This window comes from Borostomias antarcticus, assembly GCF_949987555.1.
Source record: "Borostomias antarcticus genome assembly, chromosome: 14".
Lineage (NCBI taxonomy): Eukaryota > Metazoa > Chordata > Actinopteri > Stomiiformes > Stomiidae > Borostomias > Borostomias antarcticus.
The window spans coordinates 20,376,793-20,397,808 of NC_140247.1; the positions used below are offsets into that span (position 1 = coordinate 20,376,793).

A 21,016-nucleotide genomic window follows, 5' to 3' on the forward strand; every position below is an offset into this window, starting at 1 on the left:
TATATTTTGTATACTCTGTCTATTCCCACACTGCATGCATTCCATTCAATGTCGCTAATTGAATTTTCCTCCCTTGCAGATGATGCAGATGCCTGAGACACACTGCACACACTCACCACACACACTACATACACTTACCACACACACTACACACACTCACCACACACACTACATACACTTACCACACACACTGCACACACTCACCACACACACTACATACACTTACCACACACTGCCCACCCACTAAAGTACACTGCGCACACACACTACATACACTCACCACACCACTCATCCTTCCTACGTGTTGCTACCTTGTCTTGGTGGGAAGGCTTGTGTGCCTCCATGACCATGAAGGCTATATTGGTGGGGGGTCACCCCCCAGCAGGTTCAACCATGCCGGTCAGGTTCAGGGTAGAGGCCAGACGAAAAGCAACAACTGGCCCTCCAGGTTGGGGGTTGGGCATGGGTCTAACAACCCCACCCCGGAAAAAGACAGCCTGTTACAGGACAAAAGTCTGAAGAACAAACCTGCCCATGTTTTTTCCCAACCAATATTAAACAAGTTCCCTTTATCCTGTATATTTGTTGTTTCTTGCCACATTACAACAGTAGAGGTTTTGAAGAAGGCACACAATATAACAAACAGCATTTGTAAGATCACTAAATACTGTGAATCTGTTAGCAAAGTTCACTATAAGGACAACAGTATTGGGCCACCTACACATTACAACTTTCATGACATCCCATTCTAAATCAATAGGCATCATATGGAGTTGGTCCCCCCTGTGCAGCTATAACAGCCTCCACTGTTCTGGGAAGGCTTTCTACAATATTCTGGAGCGTGTGTGAGGATATTTGACTATTCATCTAGATGGCCTCATTGGATTAATCAATTCGCCAGGATATCTGTCTGACAATATATAAAGACAGCCAGAAAAGTCATGTCATCAAATTATCCCTTTACATAAGAAAATGTTGTTGTTGTTCACAAAGTGGATTATATTAGGCTATGGATAGTCGTGTATGTTGCTTGGCTCAATAAAAGTTTTAAAAACAACATTCCCATGATGTGTTCTGTAGGCTCCATGACATTATTTTCATCATTACATCAAGTTAATTGTATTTTGTGTACACTAATGATGTGAATCGCGCAGGTAGGATAGATAGATGTGCGCTGTATTGCAACTCTCCTTTTTAAAAGTGTAATTTAGCTCTAATCGAGCTAAAACTATAACGGGATGAACGGAGCGCATCGCCAAGGGACAGCTTACGATGGGGTCCGACCGCCCTTCGTAACGTATCCCTTGGCTGTGGTATACCTTGGCTAAGAAGGCTCTGGGAAACAGCGCTTCGGCTCCAAGGAAGGCTAACGATGTATCTTCGGAAGGTACATCGTAAGGGCGATTTACGATGTACCTTGGGTGGAGCTGTTTCCCAGAGCCTTCGTAGCCAAGGTATACCTTGGCTTAAGAAGGTTCTGGGAAACGCATCGCCACCTAGAGGTGGACCTAACGACGTTCTTAAGAAGCACGTAGCGCTACGATGCCTTAACGATGCCTCTGGGAAACGCGGCCCAGAGCCGTGACCGTGTCGATCGACCACAGGGGCCTCGGAGTGATGGGGCAACTAGTCGCCCTGAAGTAGCAGAGCATAGCGGTCAGGAGGGGGTATAGAGTTTGACCATGGCCTGGAGGTAGGAGGGGTCTGTTCCTTTCATTGCCCTGTAGGTTAGTGCCAGAGTGCCAGAACTGGATGCGAGCAGCCACCGGGAGCCAGTGTAGGGAAGATTTACTAATCCACTGTCACACACCGCCCCCCTCCCCTGCAGCTTTCTCTCAGCTCTCTCCCCGGCACAGTGGGCCCCCGACCCCAACTCCCCTCCTCCCTCCGGGGCTGCGCAGGCACCGAGGGTCCCAGGGCAGCGTGGTCCTCCGGCCCAGAGGGGGCGCTCTACGACACCCTGCAAAAGGCCTTGAAGGAGGTCGACCTGCCTGGTACACTGGACCTGCCACACGGTCAGTAGGGTGAAACGCTGCACAGCATCGTGTGGCGTTGCAGAACTCATGCAGAGAGCCCTCAGCTAGAGGCTGCTGTCGACACAACTTCACACTTGCTGCACTTTTGAATGTGAAGAAATGATCATCTCCCTCTCTTGATCCCTGTTGGTTTGGATCTAGAGCAACCCCAAAAGTTTGCCGCACTTCTCCCACAGTTCTAACTGCACACATACGAGTCATATGTCAAATCGACCGGCTTCATCGGGAGTCGTGTGCTTTCATATTGCTAAGCAATATCTTTGATAGTTTAATTTCTATTAATTTATTAGTGACTTAAAATTCCCCATTGACTTGAATGGGAATAGGGAAAATCTCCAGTTATGTTTTTAGAGTGGTGGGAGCTGTTGCTTTGGAAATATTCACACATTTTGTAAACTGCTGGCACTCCTACAGTTTTAACAGCTCATACACATATTATACATCAAAACATTCACACAACTGTGCTGATTCGTACCATGTAAGTATCTAAGCTGTGTGACTTATAGGTTTCACAGTATGACGATTTGTTCGGCAACTGCGCTCCCCATTGAAACGTATGGTGCCGCACTCTAGCTTTTGAGCTGCTAATTTTGCATTTTTACCCTTTTTCTAACTTGTCACCATGGCTACAGTTTTTAAGCTACACAGACATATTAAACAAGAAAATGTCCAGCAAGTTCCCAGGATTCCTACGGTGTCAATATCTAAGCTGTAACATTTATACTTTTTGAGAGAGAGCTGTCTGAATCCGGCATGCCTTTACATTGAAGTGAATGAAGGGCTGCTCAGAGTGTCAGTTGGGATTTGAATTTGGGGACACGAGCAGGATCTCTTAAAGGTACAGGCACACTTTTATGACTACAGTGGTAGCATCACACCACAGACCACACACCTCCCCTGAGTGTGGTAGAGACACACGGTCTTCACTGATGAAGGCAGGTGGGTGGCCCAGAGAGGGCTACACTGTCCGCGACCTGCTAAGACATGAGGGGGCGGAGTCTCGCCATCACGCCACTAACCACGCCGCGGACAAACCTCATCCTGTAGACAGAAACTTGACATACAATATATAAGAGGCACTTAGTGCCCTAGTACGCCAGCACACAGGAGACTCTTAGCGTCCTAGCTTGAAGCCAATTTAGGCCTATGCTTTCACTCCTATACGTGTGTTACGTGTGTTACAGTAGAAATGGACAAAAGTTGAAACACCGGTCAAGAGACAGTATGTGTGTCCATCCATCTTCATCCGCTTATCCAGGGTCGGGTCGCGGAGGCAGCAGCTCCAGCAGGGGGCCCCAGACATCCCTTTCCCTAGCAGCATCAACCAGCTCTGCCTGGGGAATCTTTAGCCGCTCACAGGCCAGTGCGGAGATGTAGTCCCGCCACCTAGTCCTGGGTCTACCCCGCGGCCTCCTCCCAGCCGGACACGCCTGGAACACCTCCCTAGGGAGGCGCCCAGGAGGCATCCTCACTAGATGCCCGAACCACCTCAACTGGCTCCTTTCGACGCAAAGGAGCAGCGGCTCTACTCCGAGTCTCTCCCGGATGACTGAACTTCTCACCCGATCTCTCAGGGAGACCCCAGCCACCCTCCGGAGAAAACTCATTTCGGCCGCTTGTATCCGTGATCTCGTTCTTTCGGTCATGACCCATCCTTCATGACCATAGGTGAGGGTGGGGACGAAGATAGACCGGTAGATCGAAAGCTTTGCCTTTTGGCTCAGCTCTCTTTTAGTCACAACAGTGCGGTAAAGCGACTGCAGGACCGCACCAGCTGCTCTGATTCTCCGGCCAAACTCCCTCTCCATGGTTCCCTCACTCGTGAACAAGACCCCCAGATACTTGAACTCCTTCACTTGGGGTAAGGACTCATTTCCTACTCGGAGCGGACAGGCCACCGGTTTCCTGCTGAGAACCATGGCCTCAGATTTAGAAGTGCTTATTCTCATCCCAGCCGCTTCACACTCAGTTGCGAACCTATCCAGAGAGTGCTGGAGGTCGCAGGCAGCTGATGCCATCAGGACCACATCATCTGCAAAAAGCAGTGACGTGATCCCCAGCTCACCGAACTGCAAACCCACCTCCCCACGGCTACGCTTCGATATCCTGTCCATGAAAATCACAAACAGGATTGGTGACAAAGCGCAGCCCTGGCGGAGGCCAACACCCACCGGAAAGGAAGACGACTTACTGCCGAGGACCCGGACACAGCTCTCGCTCTGGGTGTACAGGGATTGGATGGCCCTAAGTAGGGACCCCCTCACCCCATACTCCCGCATAACCCTCCACAAGACCTCTCGAGGGACCCGGTCGTAAGCCTTCTCCAAGTCCACAAAACACATGTAGACAGGTTGGGCAAACTCCCAAGCCCCCTCCAAGATCCTTGCGAGAGTGAAGAGATGGTCGGTAGTTCCACGACCATGACAAAATCCGCATTGTTCCTCTTCGATCTGAGGTTCGACTATCGGCCGGACCCTCCTTTCCAGCACCTTGGAGTAAACTTTCCCTGGGAGGCTGAGTAATGTGATGCCTCTATAATTCGCACACACCCTCTGGTCCCCTTTTTTGAATATTGGGACCACCACCCCAGTCTGCCACTCCTTCGGCACTGACCCAGACTTCCACGCAATGTTACAGAGGCGTGTCAACCAAGACAGCCCCTCTACACCCAGCGCCTTCAGCATTTCTGGACGGATCTCATCAGTCCCTGGGGCTCTGCCACTGTGGAGTTGTTTGACTACCTCAGTGACCTCCTCCAAGGAAATTGACGACCCCCCATCATCTTCCGGCTCTGCCTCGATCGTAGAGGGTGGATTAGTCGGGTTCAGGAGTTCCTCAAAGTGCTCCTTCCAACGCTCAACAACCTCCTCAGTTGAGGTCAGCAGTGTCCCCTCCTTGCTGTATACAGCTTGGATGGTCCCCCGCTTTCCCTTCCTGAGGTGTCTGATGGTCTTCCAGAAACACTTTGGTGCCGACCGAAAGTCCTTCTCCATGGTTTCTCCGAACTCCTCCCACACCCGCTGCTTTGCCTTGGTCACGGCCGAAGCCGCAGCCCTCCGGGCCAGTCGATACCCTGCAACTGTTTCTGGGGTCTCCCGGGCTAACATATCCCGGAAGGCCTCCTTCTTCAGTCGGACGGCTTCCCTGACCACCGCTGTCCACCACGGTGTCCGAGGGTTACCGCCCCTTGAGGTACCTATGGCCCTCAGGCCACAGCTCCCAGCCGCAGCTTCAGCAATGGAGGCTTTGAACACCGACCACTCATGCTCGATGTCCCCAACCTCCACAGGGATGCCTGAGAAGCTCCGCCGGAGGTGGCAATTGAAATCTCTCCGGACAGGCTCTTCCTCCAGACGTTCCCAGTTCACCCTCACTACACGCTTGGGTTTTCCAGGTCTGTCCAGAAGTTTCCCCCGCCATCGAAACCAGCTCACCACCAGATGGTGATCAGTGGACAGCTCTGCCCCTCTCTTTACCCGAGTGTCCAAAACGCATGGCCTCAGATCAGATGATACGATAACGAAACCGATCCACCTTCGGCCTAAGGTGTTCTGATGCCAGGTGTACTTGTGGGCATCCTTGTGTTCGAACATGGTGTTTGTTATGGACAAACCGTGACTAGCACAGAAGTCCAACAACAAAACACCACTCGGGTTCAGATCGTGGTGGCCATGCCTCCCAATCACGCCCCTCCAAGTTTCTCCATCATTGCCTACGTGTGCATTGAAGTCCCCCAGTAGGACACTGGAGTCCCCTGCAGGAGCCCCCAAAAGGACTCCACTCAGGGTCTGCAGGAAGGCTGAGTACTCTGAACTGCTGTTCGGTGCATAAGCACAAACCACAGTCAGAGTCCCCCCCCCCCCACAGTCCTAAGGCGCAGGGAGGCGACCCTCTCGTCCACTAGGGTGAACTCCAGCACAGAGGCGCTCAGCTGGGGGCTAGCTAGTATAGCCACACCTGCCTTACGCCTCATACCGTGAGCAACTCCAGAGAAGAACAGGGTCCAACCCCTATCCAGGAGTTTGGTTCCGGCGCCGGTGCTGTGCGTGGAGGTTAGCCCCACCAGGTGTAATTGGTATCGCTCCACCTCCCTCACAAGCTCCGGCTCCTTCCCCCCCAGCGAGGTCACGTTCCATGTCCCCAGAGCCAGCCTTTGCCGCCCGGTTCGGTCCGTCGGTGCCCCCCGCCTTCACCGCCACCTAGTTGGCAGCGCACCCGACCCCGACAATTACTCCCGCGGGTGGTGGGTCCACGGGACGATGGAGGAGGAGATGGTGCTTCCACGTTGCTTATTCGGGCTGGGCCCGGCCGGGCTCCGTGGTAAGCCCGGCTACCAGGCGCTCGCATGCGGGCCCTCCGTCTGGGCCTGGCTCCAGACGAGGGCCCCGGGCTTCCTCCGGGCCGGGTCTCTCTTCCTTTTTGGTGTTCTGTCATCAGGGTTTTTTCCTGTAACCCCAGGTAGGGGGGCTAGGGGGTACTACCACTTGCCCAAGGTGGACCCCCAGACTAGTGGAGGGAAGGAGGCGTCTTACTTCTCCATTCTAGTTTTGCAACTAGCCACTGCCACTGCCAGTATGTGTGTGTGCATTGGAAATTCACTACAATGTACCTGTGATTATAATGGTCAAAATATACGATACATGCACACATCATCCAACACACACATGCACACACTCAAGACACACACACACACACAACACTAAATATGACAGAATGGGCAACCACACTTGCAATTTCCCCAAATTGCACATTTCTAGTGTATATATTTTCCATACTGAGGATATTTTGTTTATAAAGCCCATAGGGAATTTTAAAAACCTTCTCACTCTTTCCTCCGTCTGCACCTGCTATTATTGAACTGCTTATACCCCTTCTTTTATCTGTTTAATATATATCTTGTATACTTGTATTTGTGTTCTTAACTCGCTTATTGTTTGATGCTCAACGTCATTGTAAATGAGGTTCGCCTCAATGGTCTTTCGAGTTTAAATAAAGGCTAAAATAAAAAATATTTTTAAAAGAAATATATATCGTTCCATCCTTTCTCTCTCTCTCTCTCTCAGGCGTGAGTCACTCTGAGCTGTGCGTCTGTGTCCTGGGTTCCCCTCTGCCCTTCCTCTCTCTACTGCTGGAGGCTGGACACAGGAGTCCAGGTATGGAAACACAAACTACTTACTCCAAAAACCACACCCAGGTGGTGAAGTAAGCGGCACGGTTTATGAGCAATCTCTACTGCCCTCTGCTAGTGTGAAACGGTATCAGCTACTCCTGATTGAACACAAACACACCGGACGGATGGACACACATGTCCCGTATAGAAGTGGCTGTACTGCTTTAAAATACATAAACAATACATTATATACATCACACTAGCAAGAAGCAGAAATGAATCACTAAATCCCTCAATCCATCTGGCAAGACTATGATTACATTGTCATGCACCCTGTCATTGCTGTCATTTTAAACATGCTCTATAAATAAATTTTGATTTGATGTACCCGCCAGAACAATGATACCTGTAGTTACTTTTGACCTAAAACCATAAGGTATAAGTTAGGCTCTACCGTGTTATCCAGTGTCTGTATGATATGAATACTATTACTACTGTAAATGTAATTAACCCACATTAGAGAAATGCTATCATAGTAGCTTTCTGCGGGTTGACGTTTAAGTGTGAACGCCACTGACCTCCTCACCTCTATTTATACTTCATCCTCCCCTTTACCCTTTGCTGTCACCAATAACAGTTTCAAACATTTTGGTGAAAATTAGCTGCAGGCAAAACTACCGTCCTCTATCAGTGCTTCCCTCTCCAGTGACTTTTAATGAAATATATATTAATTCAAACTCAATGAAAAAGGCATAGAGGCACGCACATCCTAACACTCTGTGGCTGGGTGCTGGACAGAGAAGGATAATTAAAGTATAAAAGTGATGTCCGCACACCAGACTAGAGTGTTAGGAACGTTTCAGGCAGAGCCCTTTGTCTGACAAAGGGCTCTGCTCGAAACGTTACATTGTTGACAAGGTGTCAATAAACTCACTTTTGGGAGCTCTACTCTGGTGTGTGGACATCACTTTTTTTACTCATATTTCCAAACTCATCGCCCACATCACAAATATCTTTGTCTTTTTTTCGTGGAAAGCTGTGCTCTTTGTGATCTAAAGACCTCTCTCCTCCTCCTCCATTTTCTTCTTTCTCTCCCTCCCTTTCTACTTCCTCTCTCTTCCTCTCTGTATTTCTCTCCCTCCGCCTCTCTCTCCCCGTTGGCCTCTCTAGGAGACGCCCTGCTGTGCCTGTCTCCCTCCTGGCTCTCTCGTTCCGCCTCCTCCCTCCTGGTCCACAAGGCCGTCACCTTTGACCTCGGGGGACGCACCTTCCTCTCCACCTTCTACCCTCCGCGCAGGGTCACCTACTTCCTGTCATGTGACCCGTGGGCGGAGGAGGAACTGACCAGGGAGACCGACTGCCCGGCCGGAAGTTCCGGAACCCTGGGGCGGTTCTGGAGGGACGTCCTGGTCACTAGGGTTCTACTGCAGAAGGCTAAGATCTACTGCCCACCCACCATGGCCCTTCTGATGCCCCCGGGGCAGATAGCCATGGAGGAGGGCAGAATGGGAGGGGTGGAGGTGGTACACCTGGGGACGGGGCTGGAGGAGGAGGAGCTAAACTCCCTGAGGAACAAGGTGGAGTCCTTCCTGGAGTCCGAAACCACGAGGCAGTCAGACAGGGTACCGTCATACTTCTCAGTGTCTTAATCAGCCCAGGTGTTAGCTTAGCCCATCTCTTTTTATGGACAGCACTATGTGCTACATTGATTTGTATGAATGGCGCTATATAAATAAAATGACATCAACGGTAGGACTGCAAGATTATCTCACTATGGAACAAGAACATGATGAAGCAGGAACATGTCCAACCATTCCTTACTGTAAATGCTCAGTTCCTGGATGTCACCTTATAGCATAGCTGAGTCATGCTTGTCAATATAATTCATAATTCACAACCTTGAGGGTCTTTTATTCGTCACACGGTGATCAACACACAAACACTCACAAGGGAACGAGCGGCGACAACCACACACAACACATTCATCTGCGGCAGCCGGTGGAAATTGTTCCCTGCATTTCACCCATCCAAGCTGTTCTCCAGGGGCAGCTGCCAGCCATCGTTCATGGCGCCCGGTGACCAAGTCCAAGTCCTGGTCAGGGACAGGATTGAAGAGCATCTGTTCTTCTGCATGTTTAGTATTGAGTATCATATTGAGTTCTTTGGGAGGAAACCCTTGTGAAAACAGGGAGAACATGCAAACTCCGCATAGAAAGGCCCGGAGACCTTGCTGTGAGGCGACTGTACTAGGTACTGCCCCACCGTGCCGCACGTGAGCGATTTTGGGGTTCAGTGTTTTGCTGAAGGACACTTCGGCACAATGCCGGGAGCTGGGATCGAACCGAGGACCTTGCGATTCCCAGCCGGCCGCTCAACCTCCCAAGCTAGTTGTACACAGTTGTTGTGACTTGAGCTGTGCTAAGATAATGATATCAATCAGGTTTCATCTGACCTCTTGGTATTTTGAAGGTGGTCCTCAGGTGCAGCGGCGGGAGGTTTGCACGCGAGGCAGCCGGCGCGGTGGAGCCCCCTGTCTTCCTGCCCAGGAACTGCAGGGAGGAGGTATGGGCCAGGGTAGGCCGTCTGCTGCTGCTGCTGCTTCCTGGAGAGGCTGTACTGCTGGAGGCCTACTGTCCCTCACTGAAGCCTGGGGCTCAAGTAGAGGACCACACCTGGGAGCAGTACACTGGTGAGGGACCAATGTACTGGGGGGGGGGGGGAGGGTTCTGCATGGTTGTATCATTTCTTTATGTTCAACTTGTAATCAGGGGCTCCACAGCTGTGTCTGTGTGTGTGGGGGGGGAGGGCGGTGGTAACTTTTTTTCTTGCAGATAAACAATTAAATTCAGTGCTATAGGTCATCCGTTTGCTAGTCATGTGGAGTGGTCATGGTGAGGTTGTTGTTGTCTCTGTGTGTCAGACTGCAGACCCCAGGTCCCTGACCTGGCCTTCAGACTGTGCGCCATCACCACTCGCTCTCCTCAGGACATACCTCTCCTCTACAAGGTGAGGGGGAGGGAGAGGAGGAGGCGTAGGAGAGGAGGAGGGGAGGTGGGAGGAGGAGTGAGATGAAGAAGTAGGAGAGGAGGACAGACACGACGAGGAAGTTTAGGACAGCACAGACTGCAAGAGGACGAGTCTCTCTGACTCTCCGTCTCTCTCTTTCTCTCTCTCTCTCTTTCTCTCCATCAGTTGGAGTGCAGGGTGGGCGCCTCTGACGCCCCCGTCTCTCGCGGTCACACCCTCAGCCAGTCCTTGGAGACCACCCTGTCAGAGTGCGGCTTCACTGACCCCACCCTGGCCATGTCCCTCCGTCGCCTGGCAACTGACACAGCTCTGGCCTGCCTCCGTGTCGTCATGGAGACGGAGTCAAGCATGTCCCCGGACTGCCGTGGTGGGGCTGGTGCTCAGACCGACATGATGGGTAGGGTGTTTGTTTGTGTGTGTGTGTGTGTGTGTGCATGTTCAATGTACGAACAGACAAAGATTATGTTACAGTACAGTTAAAAGTTTCCTCAGTGTGTCTTTGTCTGGTACAGGAGTGGACTTCCTCTTCACCCTCGACGGCTCCTTCATCAAGCCTGTAGTTCTGGGCCTGCACCCCTTTCTCTGTCTCCACTCCTCTTTCCCTCAGCGAGGGATGGAGGCGGAGGGATGTTGGGGCTCCCTCCTCCTCTCCCCCTTCATCCGCTCCCAGGCGTACCTCGTCCAGGGGAGGACGGTGCTGGTGGTGGGGGCCGGAGGACACAGTAAGAGGTTCATCTGGGACGAGGCCAAACGCTACAAACTCAAGGTGACTGACGCTGCAACCCGATATCAGGGCTAAACGTAGAATAGACAAGTTGGTCCACCTTGTTAAACGTGTCTATGCTACGTTTGAGCCTTGCTCGAGCATAGAATACGCCCGTTTAAAAAAATAATGCATTTCTATGTGCCAGTTGTCTCTATACCACGCATGTGTGGAGGCGCTTGGGCAGCGAGCATTGAGCAATTCCCCCTGCGCGCCCGCACACCTCCAGGCGTGCGTGCCCGCGCATGGGTATTGTGATATGCGGAGCACGCCCACTAAGCGCCGTCCGAGTAGCTCCACTCCTGGGTCCAGTTTCGTAAATTAGCCTGATCCCTGTGTCCACGTCTATCCCCTGTGTTGATGTGGATGGTGCTTGTGTACACTGTGGATAGCTAGCTAGCTGGCATCCTAGCGTTAGAATACGAGGCCAACAATAGCTATAAGAACAGTGGCTAATGCTAGCTAATATTAATGACAGTGGCTGTGTACGAAATGCCTGCTACCTGCTATATAGCAGGCGAGAAGTAGCATGCTACTACCTCTCGCCTGCTATATTGGCGAAAAAACGGCGAAAAACGTAGCATAGTTCAGAGCATGCTATTCGGTACTACGTCACTGTTCAGCGAAATTTTCAAGATAGCTGTCATGGCCGACGCCGGTGACTGTCAGGCGGGGCCATGGATGTATTAATAGAACTGGATAGGGTCACTCCATTCACTGACTGCTCAAAAGAGTGAAGCCCTATTGAACCGCGCCAAATTTGAAAAAAACGCATCACTGATACCTTTGACATGCGCAGTCAAAGGTATCAATGACCGTTCTTGTAGTCCACAAACAGATTGCGTTCATGGCTCTCCCCGCTCCGAGTTAGCGATGAAAAGCGGCTTGCTTTTTAATCTACTTTCGTCAAATATATCCGTTGGAAAACATATTTTTTTATCCAGGCATCTTAGTTTTAACAGTATAATTGTGACTGAACATGTTTTGTTTGCTTGTAGGTGGTATTCATTCTGTTCACAACACACAACACAACACAACTACGCGATGTGCAGCCAGACGAAATAGCTCCAGGGGACCTGGTCCCAGGCGAGTTGAACAGCTGTCCACCCAGATACGGGATCTCTCGTTGCGGCATGAAGTTCGTGGCTAACCCGCCGAGCTCAAAACAGAATGAATACCACCTATTAGCAAACAAAACATGTTCAGTCACAATTATACTGTTAAAACTAAGATGCCTGGATAAAAAAAAAAAACTTTTCCAACGGATATATTTGATGAAAGTAGATTAATCAGCAAGCAGCTTTTCATCGCTAACTCAGAGCGGGGAGAGCAATCTGTTCGTTGACTACAAGAACGCGTCATTGATACCTTTGACTGCGCATGTCAAAGGTATCAGTGACGCGTTTTTTTCAAAGATGGCGAGGTTCAATAGGGCTTCACTTCAGATTTCGAATCCTGGGGTCCTTGGCGGGGCAGAGCGAAGGAGTTTTTAAATGTAATTATTGACTTAATTTGTAGATTTTTTTTTTCTGTCAGATATCTTAGTTATAACGCAGTTTTGTGTTTATATGCGAGGTAAAAAATTTATTTCGAGAACTCACAATGTCGTAGCTAAGTAGCCCTGTAGCCATGGAAACGCAACTTACCAGATAAATTAGCCAGCCAGTGGAGCGTAACGACGTAACCCACGCATTCCCGTCACCTGACTCAAGTAGCATGCTACATTTTCTCGCCTGCTATATCGTTTTCATGGAGTAGTAGGTACTAGTAGCATGCTACTTCTCGCCTGTTATATAGCAGGTAGCAGGCATTTCGGACATGGCCAGTAAGAATGTGAGCTAGTTGGCTAGCTAGTAGTGTTGTTTGCTAGTTGCTTGTAAAACGTTGTTGTTGTATGCAAGTTTCGCCAGCTAGTTTTGCACTTGGTGTTGTCTCACCAAAGTTGTTTGGTCCACCAAATCCACCCTCAAAAGCGCTCGCAAATGTATACCCCTCTTCTATCATGTGTTCCAATGTGAACAACCAACCACAAAACTCTGAGAACAACCAATCAAAAACTCAGATTTCTGCTGCTATTTCACGTTTTGACAAACATGTGTATTCTACGTTTAAAGTCCAGGTTAACCCAGTTCAAATTTTTGTTATAAGCTTCACACACCACAGGAAAACATGTCATTAACCACCCAGCCAAATCTGAGTGATTAAAAATGTCACTAAGTATATAAAATAAGGCTTCAAAATCGGTTAAAAATCAGCAGCATTCTCTGGTCTGAGACTGTGGGGGCGTGTCTGCTGAAGGCACCGAAGCCACACCCAATTGCGTGGGGAGGGGGTGTGGAGGGAAGAACCTGTCAAATAGTACCGTTCTCTGGTCTGCATAATATATTGTCATATTGTCACACTGGCACGCCGTCTCTTTTGTGGTAGGAAGGCACAGCTTTGTGAAAACAGAGAGGAGTTGAAATTACACTTGTCTAATGAGTCAAACGCACAGATGCTTCCTCCTAACCTACCTCCTGACAAACAACACAGGTAAAACTGTAGCTACTCTATACCAACGCGCCAGTGTTACTGCCCTTAGATGCAAAATACAAAAACAGGCAACGAGGAATGTATGAGTCTGTCCCTATTTTCTCCCTGCCACCTCCGGACCCATTCCTATCCCTCCCAGGCGATCCTGTCGTCCCTTGGGATCAATGGAAAAAGTTGTTTAAAATGTACCTTTTAGTCACTGGCTTGAACAGCGCTGATAGCGCGAAGAAGCGTACACTACCGGAGTTGATAATCGGGACAGACTCATCCACTCTCGTTGGCAATGTTATGTGTGAGAATAACGAGCACTCGGCTTCAACTTTCCCGCAACATATCCAACAGAACTGGAATGTTCAGCCAGTAGCCGCCGAGCACCGCTTCACTGGGAGAGGGTGCGTCTTTCTCCAGCTGCAGCTGGTCTACCTAACCATCCCCCTCGCTCCCGCCTCCCGGTCTCCCGCTGGAGAAATATATTGTAACCATTACCGGTGAACCCATACGCACATCAGGTGCCACAAATATGGCAGGCAGTTTCTGTATAGTTAACGCTTATAGTCATAATATATCATCCGTAACGTTATTTGGTGGGTAGTCGCCTGGTCGGTGCTGCTAGCTATGTTAGCTAGACTAAGGTTATATACACACTCCCATCTGCAACAAGCTACATAGCTAATGTTAGCTATAATTCCTCCTAAGATTACATATAATTCATCATAGCTGACATTACCACATAAATGTCAAGACACATTTTGTAGATTAACGTAGCAGTGTATTTTCCTATTGCTTACGTTACCTAGCTAACGTTATAACGTTAATTAGCTATAAGCACACAAGGCAGCGGTGTCGGCACCAAAGGTTGATGCGACAGGAGGAGAATGGAGGCCGGGGAGGGAGATGGTTGGCTCCGCCGAATTCACCAGGACCAGTCGTGAGTCCGTGAAACCCAAAAGCCTCATATTATAATTGCAGAAGCTTTCGGGAGTGAAATGTTTGCTGCAGAGGCGGGCGCTAGCGGTGACAGACTCTGTAACACCATGGCTCTTCAAAAATGCTAACCATTTGCTTCTCATTTCAGCTTTACTCGGGAGTGAAAGAAGGAGACCTTATCATCCCATTCCTGCTGGCATCCAGGAAGGATGCATTTTCGTTTAGTTTTATGCATAGGCATTGCTAACTAAGAAAAACTAGCTAATTCTAGACTGTTGGTTAAAACTAGCTAATTCTAGACTCAAGATTGAGCAGGAGAACCGAAGATTCAAATCCATTCTAGCTTTATATAGTGTTAGGGCGGGGATATGCTAAGAACACCGCTCTACGTCATCCGGTAACGTTTTAAGCCCGCCCAGAAAATCCAGAAATCAAAACTGGTCAAAAACACAAAACTGGTCTAACTTCACAATTCAGTACTACACATGGTTCATCCCATTTTTACATGTTATCAGCAATGCATCACTAACACATAGAATGTGTTTTCAAGCAAATCTCAGATTTTGGTTAACTGGGACTTTAAGCATGGCTAAACGTGAAACTGAGCCGTTTCAACAAGTGCCTCTACTTGTCTATTCTACGCTTTCCTCGTGATATTGGGCTGGACTGTCAATGTGCAGTAGAATCGGCGGTGAGTGCGCGTTGGTAGAATACCAGACAAGCATAGGGAGGGAAAGTGAAAACATGCGCCCCTAGCGGATTTGTTCCTATCGGAGAGGAGTTTCAATGTAAACATATACCGGATTTTCTAATAATAACTACGAAGCCATTTCGGTGAATTTATCAAAACAAAAACTTGAGTGTCTTTACAGTAATAACCTACTAACTGTGAGAATTTCAACCAGTATTTCGCCTTCTTTCAAATTTTTGAAATTGATCCATTCGTTTCATAAATGGACTACAAAGCCAGGCGCCCTTATGTACACTCATGAGAAAAATGCTGTGCTTTGCGCCAGATTGCTCCCATCGGTATGAGACGAATGGTTGCAAATTCTACTCATTTCCAAGAGATCCCAAGAGCTGGAAAGATGGATACGAATAATAAGTTGATTTGAATTGCATATGGACAGTGCTACGTACGTTGTGAAATGTCATAACCAAAGCCTCCTGACGTGAGCTGGTAGGATGGTATTAGCTGGTCAGACTGGTCTTAACTGGTCTGATCCGCAGATGCGCCTGGCTATTCTTACTGGTCCGTAACCCCTTACCGTAATAGGCTCACTTACAGTATGATGCTAACTCACCATAACATATGACCGGTCCTTCATGCTAGCCCTGACGACACTAACAGCTCCCCCTGTGAATAGCGGCATTTTTCTACATGGCCAGATCTAAAATGATCGTCAGCACGTGCTGCACTTCTTGTTATTGCTGAAGTATTCTGCCAGCCATGCAATGCATATCGGCATTTTCGTAGGTGTACTTGTAATTTGTTTGTATTGTGTTAGATGTTAGCTGGTAGAGTCTTTACTACCTTGTTACAAAAAATATATACATAATTCAGATTGTGATTGAAAATTAACTATAATCACCAGAATAAATAAAGTTTGTCTCCAAGTATATCATATTTAATGCATTCTACTAACCTTTCGATGTAGACCGAGATATAATTTTTCTGAAAATGTGCTATGAGAAATCCCATTCATTCTCTCGGGCATTAGGAACACCTTCCGCTAGAAGGAGATGAGATTACTTTCCCTTGCTATTGTTTTCGTTTGTCTGTGTGCTGGCAAATCAGAATGACACGTTGATGAGAAACCTCTGACGCCATATGAGTGCGTTGTAACGAGCTAACCGACACTCTCTCCACCAATCAGATCCTGTTAGTCGACAGCGATCCCACCCACTTTGCCTCATCATTGGTCGATCACTTCCTCGCCCTCCCAGACCTCCCCAACCATCGCAGCGACGACCAGAACTGCGTCCGCATCTGCGACTGGCTGACCTCCTCCGGTCTCCGCCCCGATGGCTGCGTGTGCTTCTGGGACGACTGCGTGGTCTTGACAGCGCTCATCTGTGATAGGCTGGGGCTCAGGGGCCCACCCCCCGAGGCCGTGCGCATCGCCAAGGAGAAGAGCCGCACGCACCAGCACCTCCTGGGGCTCCAGAGGTCAGCGGGGGTCCGCCAAGTCCCAGACGAGCTGCCGTCCGGTCAGGCGGATGGCCTGGAGAGGAGGAGGGGCGGTGAGAGAGGAGGGACCGTGGTCAATGGCATGGTCAACATGGAGGAGGACAGCATGAGAGCAATGGCTGACTTTGACAGAGGCAACCTCTTCCGTGAGAAGCCTGACCCTCTCTCCCCCTCTCCCTCCCCCTCCTCTCGGTCTGCCAGCCCTCTCAGCCCGTCCCCTCCCCTGCTCTCTCCGTCCCCCTGCGCCTACGCCGTGCCCTGCGCTCATGTGGAGAGCGCCCTGGACCTGGAGAAGGCGGTCCTAGGAGTACCCGCCCGGCTGGGCACGGCGGCCGTCCACTTCCCGGCGGTGATGAAGCTGGAATACGGCGCCGGAGCCGTGGGCGTGAGGAAGGTGGGCTCTCTGGCCGAGGGCCTGGCTCACTTGGAGCGCATCTCCAGGGACCTGAGGGAGGACACGGACTACCCCGGCATCGGGCTGGGCTGGGGCAACGCCATGACTCTGATGGAGTATGTCGGGGGCACCGAGCACGACGTCGACGTCCTGCTGTTCGACGGGCGGCTGGAGGGGGCCTTCGTGTCGGACAACGGCCCCACGCGCGCCCCCGCCTTCACCGAGACGGCCGCCCAGATGCCCTCGGGGCTGGCGCCGGACCGGTTGGCCCAGCTGGTCCGCGCCGCGCACCACGCCTGCCTGGGCTGCGGCCTGCGCGACGGAGTCTACAACGTGGAGCTGAAGATGACCGAGCTCGGGCCCCGCCTCATCGAGATCAACGCCCGCATGGGGGGCTTCTACCTGCGCGACTGGATACGCCGGCTGTACGGCGTCGACATCCTCCTCGCCGCCTTCGCCGTGGCGTGCGGCCTGCGGCCCCGGCTGCCGGCGGCCACGGGGCTGCCGGCGCGGGGCCACTTTGCCGGGGTGATGTGCGTGGTGTCGCAGCACCTCCAGGCCCTGCGGTCCACCGCCAGCCCGGAGCGCCTGCGCCGGCTCCACCAGCAGGGGGTGCTGTGCCTCAACGAGTTTGCGGTGGAGGACGAGCTGATCTCCGGGGAGTACGAGGAGCCGTTCTGTAACGTCGGGGTGAGGGATGACCGCAGTGCCGCCAACGCGCGCCGCCGCCTGCTGGCTCTGTGCCAGGGCCTGGGGCTGCACTGCCCCCCGCACTACGACCTGGCCTACTTCCTTTCCCACTTCAACTAAGAGGAAGAGGCCAAGGAATAAAGCTCTTTTACAAAACAAAGAAATTTACAATTAAGCTGTTTGAATCTGAATCTTGGAAATCAGAAAGAGGGTCAAATGGGTTCTGTAAATGCCTTGGTGATACGTATCAGCACATTCAGTACATTCATGTAGATTCTGACCTCTGATGGCATCAAAACATTCATTTAATTCATTCGTTTCTAGACTTACATTTGGGGATTAATCAACTGATTAAAAGAGATTGTTTTGAAATATCAAAGTGAATGTTTGGAATGCGTGTATGTGCTCAAAGGTTGTATTGTGTCATCATCATTATATGAATGGGTAGGAAGTAAGTCTGTTGGCTACAAGGTAATGTTCTGCATGTTTGTGGGGATTGTATTAGAGCATGGGTTCCCAACCTCCATCAATGTGGGCCTCCCCTCTGAAAACAGTGACACACCCGTGCCCCCACAACCCCTCAAATTTGTCCATTAGCTAGCCCATAACGTTACACAGCTAAGTTAGCTCGGTGGCACCTGTTGCTATTTAAAGGGGAATGGCACTGTCATAGCAAGTTTAGCTCAAATGTTGCTTTGTCCTCAATGAAACCGATCCGTACACACCAACATTTAACCGATCCGTGCAGTAGTAAGTTAGCTCCTTTTTCCTCTGTGCGTGCACCCCCTTTATAATGGAGGTGTATGGGCCTCTGTGTGTGTGTCTGGGGTGGGGTTAGGGGGTGGGATTTTGGGTTTGGAAAAACGTCTGTCTTTCTCAGCTGAAATTGGTCCTAAATGCTGAGAAAACCAAATTAATGTCCTTTACACGTTCAACACTCAAGGATAATCACTCTTTGCCAAAGTTGGTCACTTTGCAAAGAAGCCTATAGAGAGAGTGTCATCATACAAGTACTTAGGGTTCATTCTTGATTAAACTTTATCTTTTAAGTCCCACATCCAACAGCATTCTAAAAAGCTTAAACTGAAGCTTGGGTTTTTCTTTAGAAACAAGGCCTGCTTTTCTTTTCATTCTAGAAAAATCCTTGTCTCAGCCACGTTTTTACCACTGCTAAATTACGGTGATATCCTGTATGCATGCCTCGAAGTCTTGCCTACATTCTTTAGACACAGTTTTGAGGTTTGTAACAAACTCTAAATACCTCACACACCATTGTTCCTTGTATCAGTTAGCAGGTTGGACATCGCTTACAGTTAGGAGACAAATCCATTTCTACTCATTCCTGTATAACGTGATCTTTGGTCAGCTACCAACATATCTAGGCACGTTACTCACATTACAGAATCACAGTCACTACAGCTTACGATCACAAAGCCACATATTCTACAACATTCCACACTTAAAGTCTGACCTCGGTAAAAGGGCTTTTCGATATGCTGCCCTCTCATCTTGAAACACGTTGCAAAAGGACCTGAAACTAGATCACGTCTTATCCATTGACCGTTTTAAAACTCAGATTTCGGAGCTGCTGTCAATGATATGTACATGTTTTTAAGTGGCCTTGTACATGGTGCATGGAGATGACATTAGGCTGTTCTGAGCTGTTGTGATGTTTTTATGTTGTGTGTTTTATCTGTTTTGGAACTATGTGTGCTGCTTTCCTGGCCAGGGCTCACCTGAAAAAGAGATGCAAATCTCAGTGTGATTTTACTCTGGTTAAATAAAGGCTAAATAAAAAAAATAAAAAGTTCGGAGCAGGGTTGGTGATCGGGGGTTGTTGTGATTTAATTTGATTTAGCTCCCCTGCATTTTAATAATTTCATAATATTGTAATCATAATCATCATATGGTATGATTGTTTTAGACAGCCACAACACCAAGATGTAGCAATAATAAACTGCTCAATAGTAATATCAGAGGGGACCACTAGATGTGGCAATAATAAACTGCTCAATAGTAATATCAGATATGACCACTAGATGTAGCCATAGGAAACTGATCTGTCAAGATTTATAGATGGTGAGGCTAGCAGCCTAAGCCTGCTGGAATAGTCTGCTCTCCCTGACCGCTTAGATATCCCAATTTCTTCCTGTTAAATTCCCAATTCTCTCCTCTTTTCCTCCCTGATCTGCCAAAAGATTGAATTTATTAATGCTGGCACTGCAGTCTTGTCTACAAAAACAGTCTACGATTGCCCATGTACCGATAGGGTTCCCAACTTTCTCCCTATTTTCCCCCCCTTTGCCGGAAATAATGGCGTACTAAAGGAACATATTTGGTGCTGAGTCGGCATATTAGACACCATTGGATTTGTGCCAAAGTAGGGATGAGGTTTGGAAAGTGGGATGTGGTCAAGAAAGAGGGGGGATGGTGGCAGACTATTTAAGGGGTAACACAAAGACAAGGGTGTGTCTCTTTCCCGGGAAGCACCAGCTTTACTGCTATTTTGTTTCTGAAAAAGCAATAAAGTCATCGCATTGGACTTCTGCGTGCCTCAATTTGTTTTCTTTTTGGACTTAGATTTATTTTGAAAATTGACCTAAGACATAGTAAATCATTTTACTCAACAGGGTGACAGTCTAAAGTCCACTTCTTGAGTTTACACTCAGGGTGAAAGGCGATTCCCCCCAAATTACCTTAAGAGGTCAAACCTAACAACACACATAACACATATACAATAACTGATTCTTTGCCCACTACTGTAAGTGCAATATGTTTTGTAGTGTGAGACCATGCAACAGCCTTGGCCCCAGAGAGACAGCTCATCTTGGCACGAGTGCCTGGGCTCTGACATTTTAGTGTCTGTTTTCAGGTTGAGGCAGAGATGCTGCTGCACATGCCTTTGTCAGCCCTCGTGCGCCCCCTGGTGTTCAGCATCTGAAAAGTATGGGGATTTCTGGCTGGTTGCTTTGCAGGATTTAAATTCTAATGTCATAGGTCATGTATACAGTACACTATATATTTCAGAAATTCATTCCATTTGAAAATGTACATCTGGACCAGAGTGCCTTTTCATACTTCATCTCTTCCTTGTTTCTTCTTTCTAAAGACAGAGTCCAGAATGCTATGACGATCCAATCTGAACATCTAACTTTTGTATTCATTTAGTAATAATGATGATGTAATTCCCTATATTAGTTTGTTTAGTTGAATGACTCTGACTCTGTGATTAAATGTGGGTTTTATTTATATGTGACAAAAATTAATGTGATGTTTACATACTGAATTATACACCATTGTTGTACATAATCCATTATAAATGAGTGGCATACACTGAGAGCAATGA

The 21,016-nt window shown here is 49.1% G+C and overlaps 1 protein-coding gene across 1 annotated transcript in view; it reads left to right on the plus strand.

The window, feature by feature from the left end:
• LOC311317655 (carnosine synthase 1-like) overlaps positions 1-17,790 on the plus strand; it is a gene marked incomplete at both ends in the record, with an annotated part of 81,763 nt that extends 63,973 nt beyond the window's left edge. Inside the window, 8 exons of the mRNA XM_084448737.1 lie at positions 1,829-2,015; positions 7,100-7,189; positions 8,317-8,768; positions 9,616-9,835; positions 10,067-10,152; positions 10,339-10,570; positions 10,686-10,939; positions 16,273-17,790. Of these exons, the coding sequence (XP_084304863.1) occupies positions 1,829-2,015; positions 7,100-7,189; positions 8,317-8,768; positions 9,616-9,835; positions 10,067-10,152; positions 10,339-10,570; positions 10,686-10,939; positions 16,273-17,790 (3,039 nt within the window). The remainder of the gene's footprint in view (positions 1-1,828; positions 2,016-7,099; positions 7,190-8,316; positions 8,769-9,615; positions 9,836-10,066; positions 10,153-10,338; positions 10,571-10,685; positions 10,940-16,272) is intronic.
• Between the last annotated feature and the right edge of the window lie 3,226 nt (positions 17,791-21,016).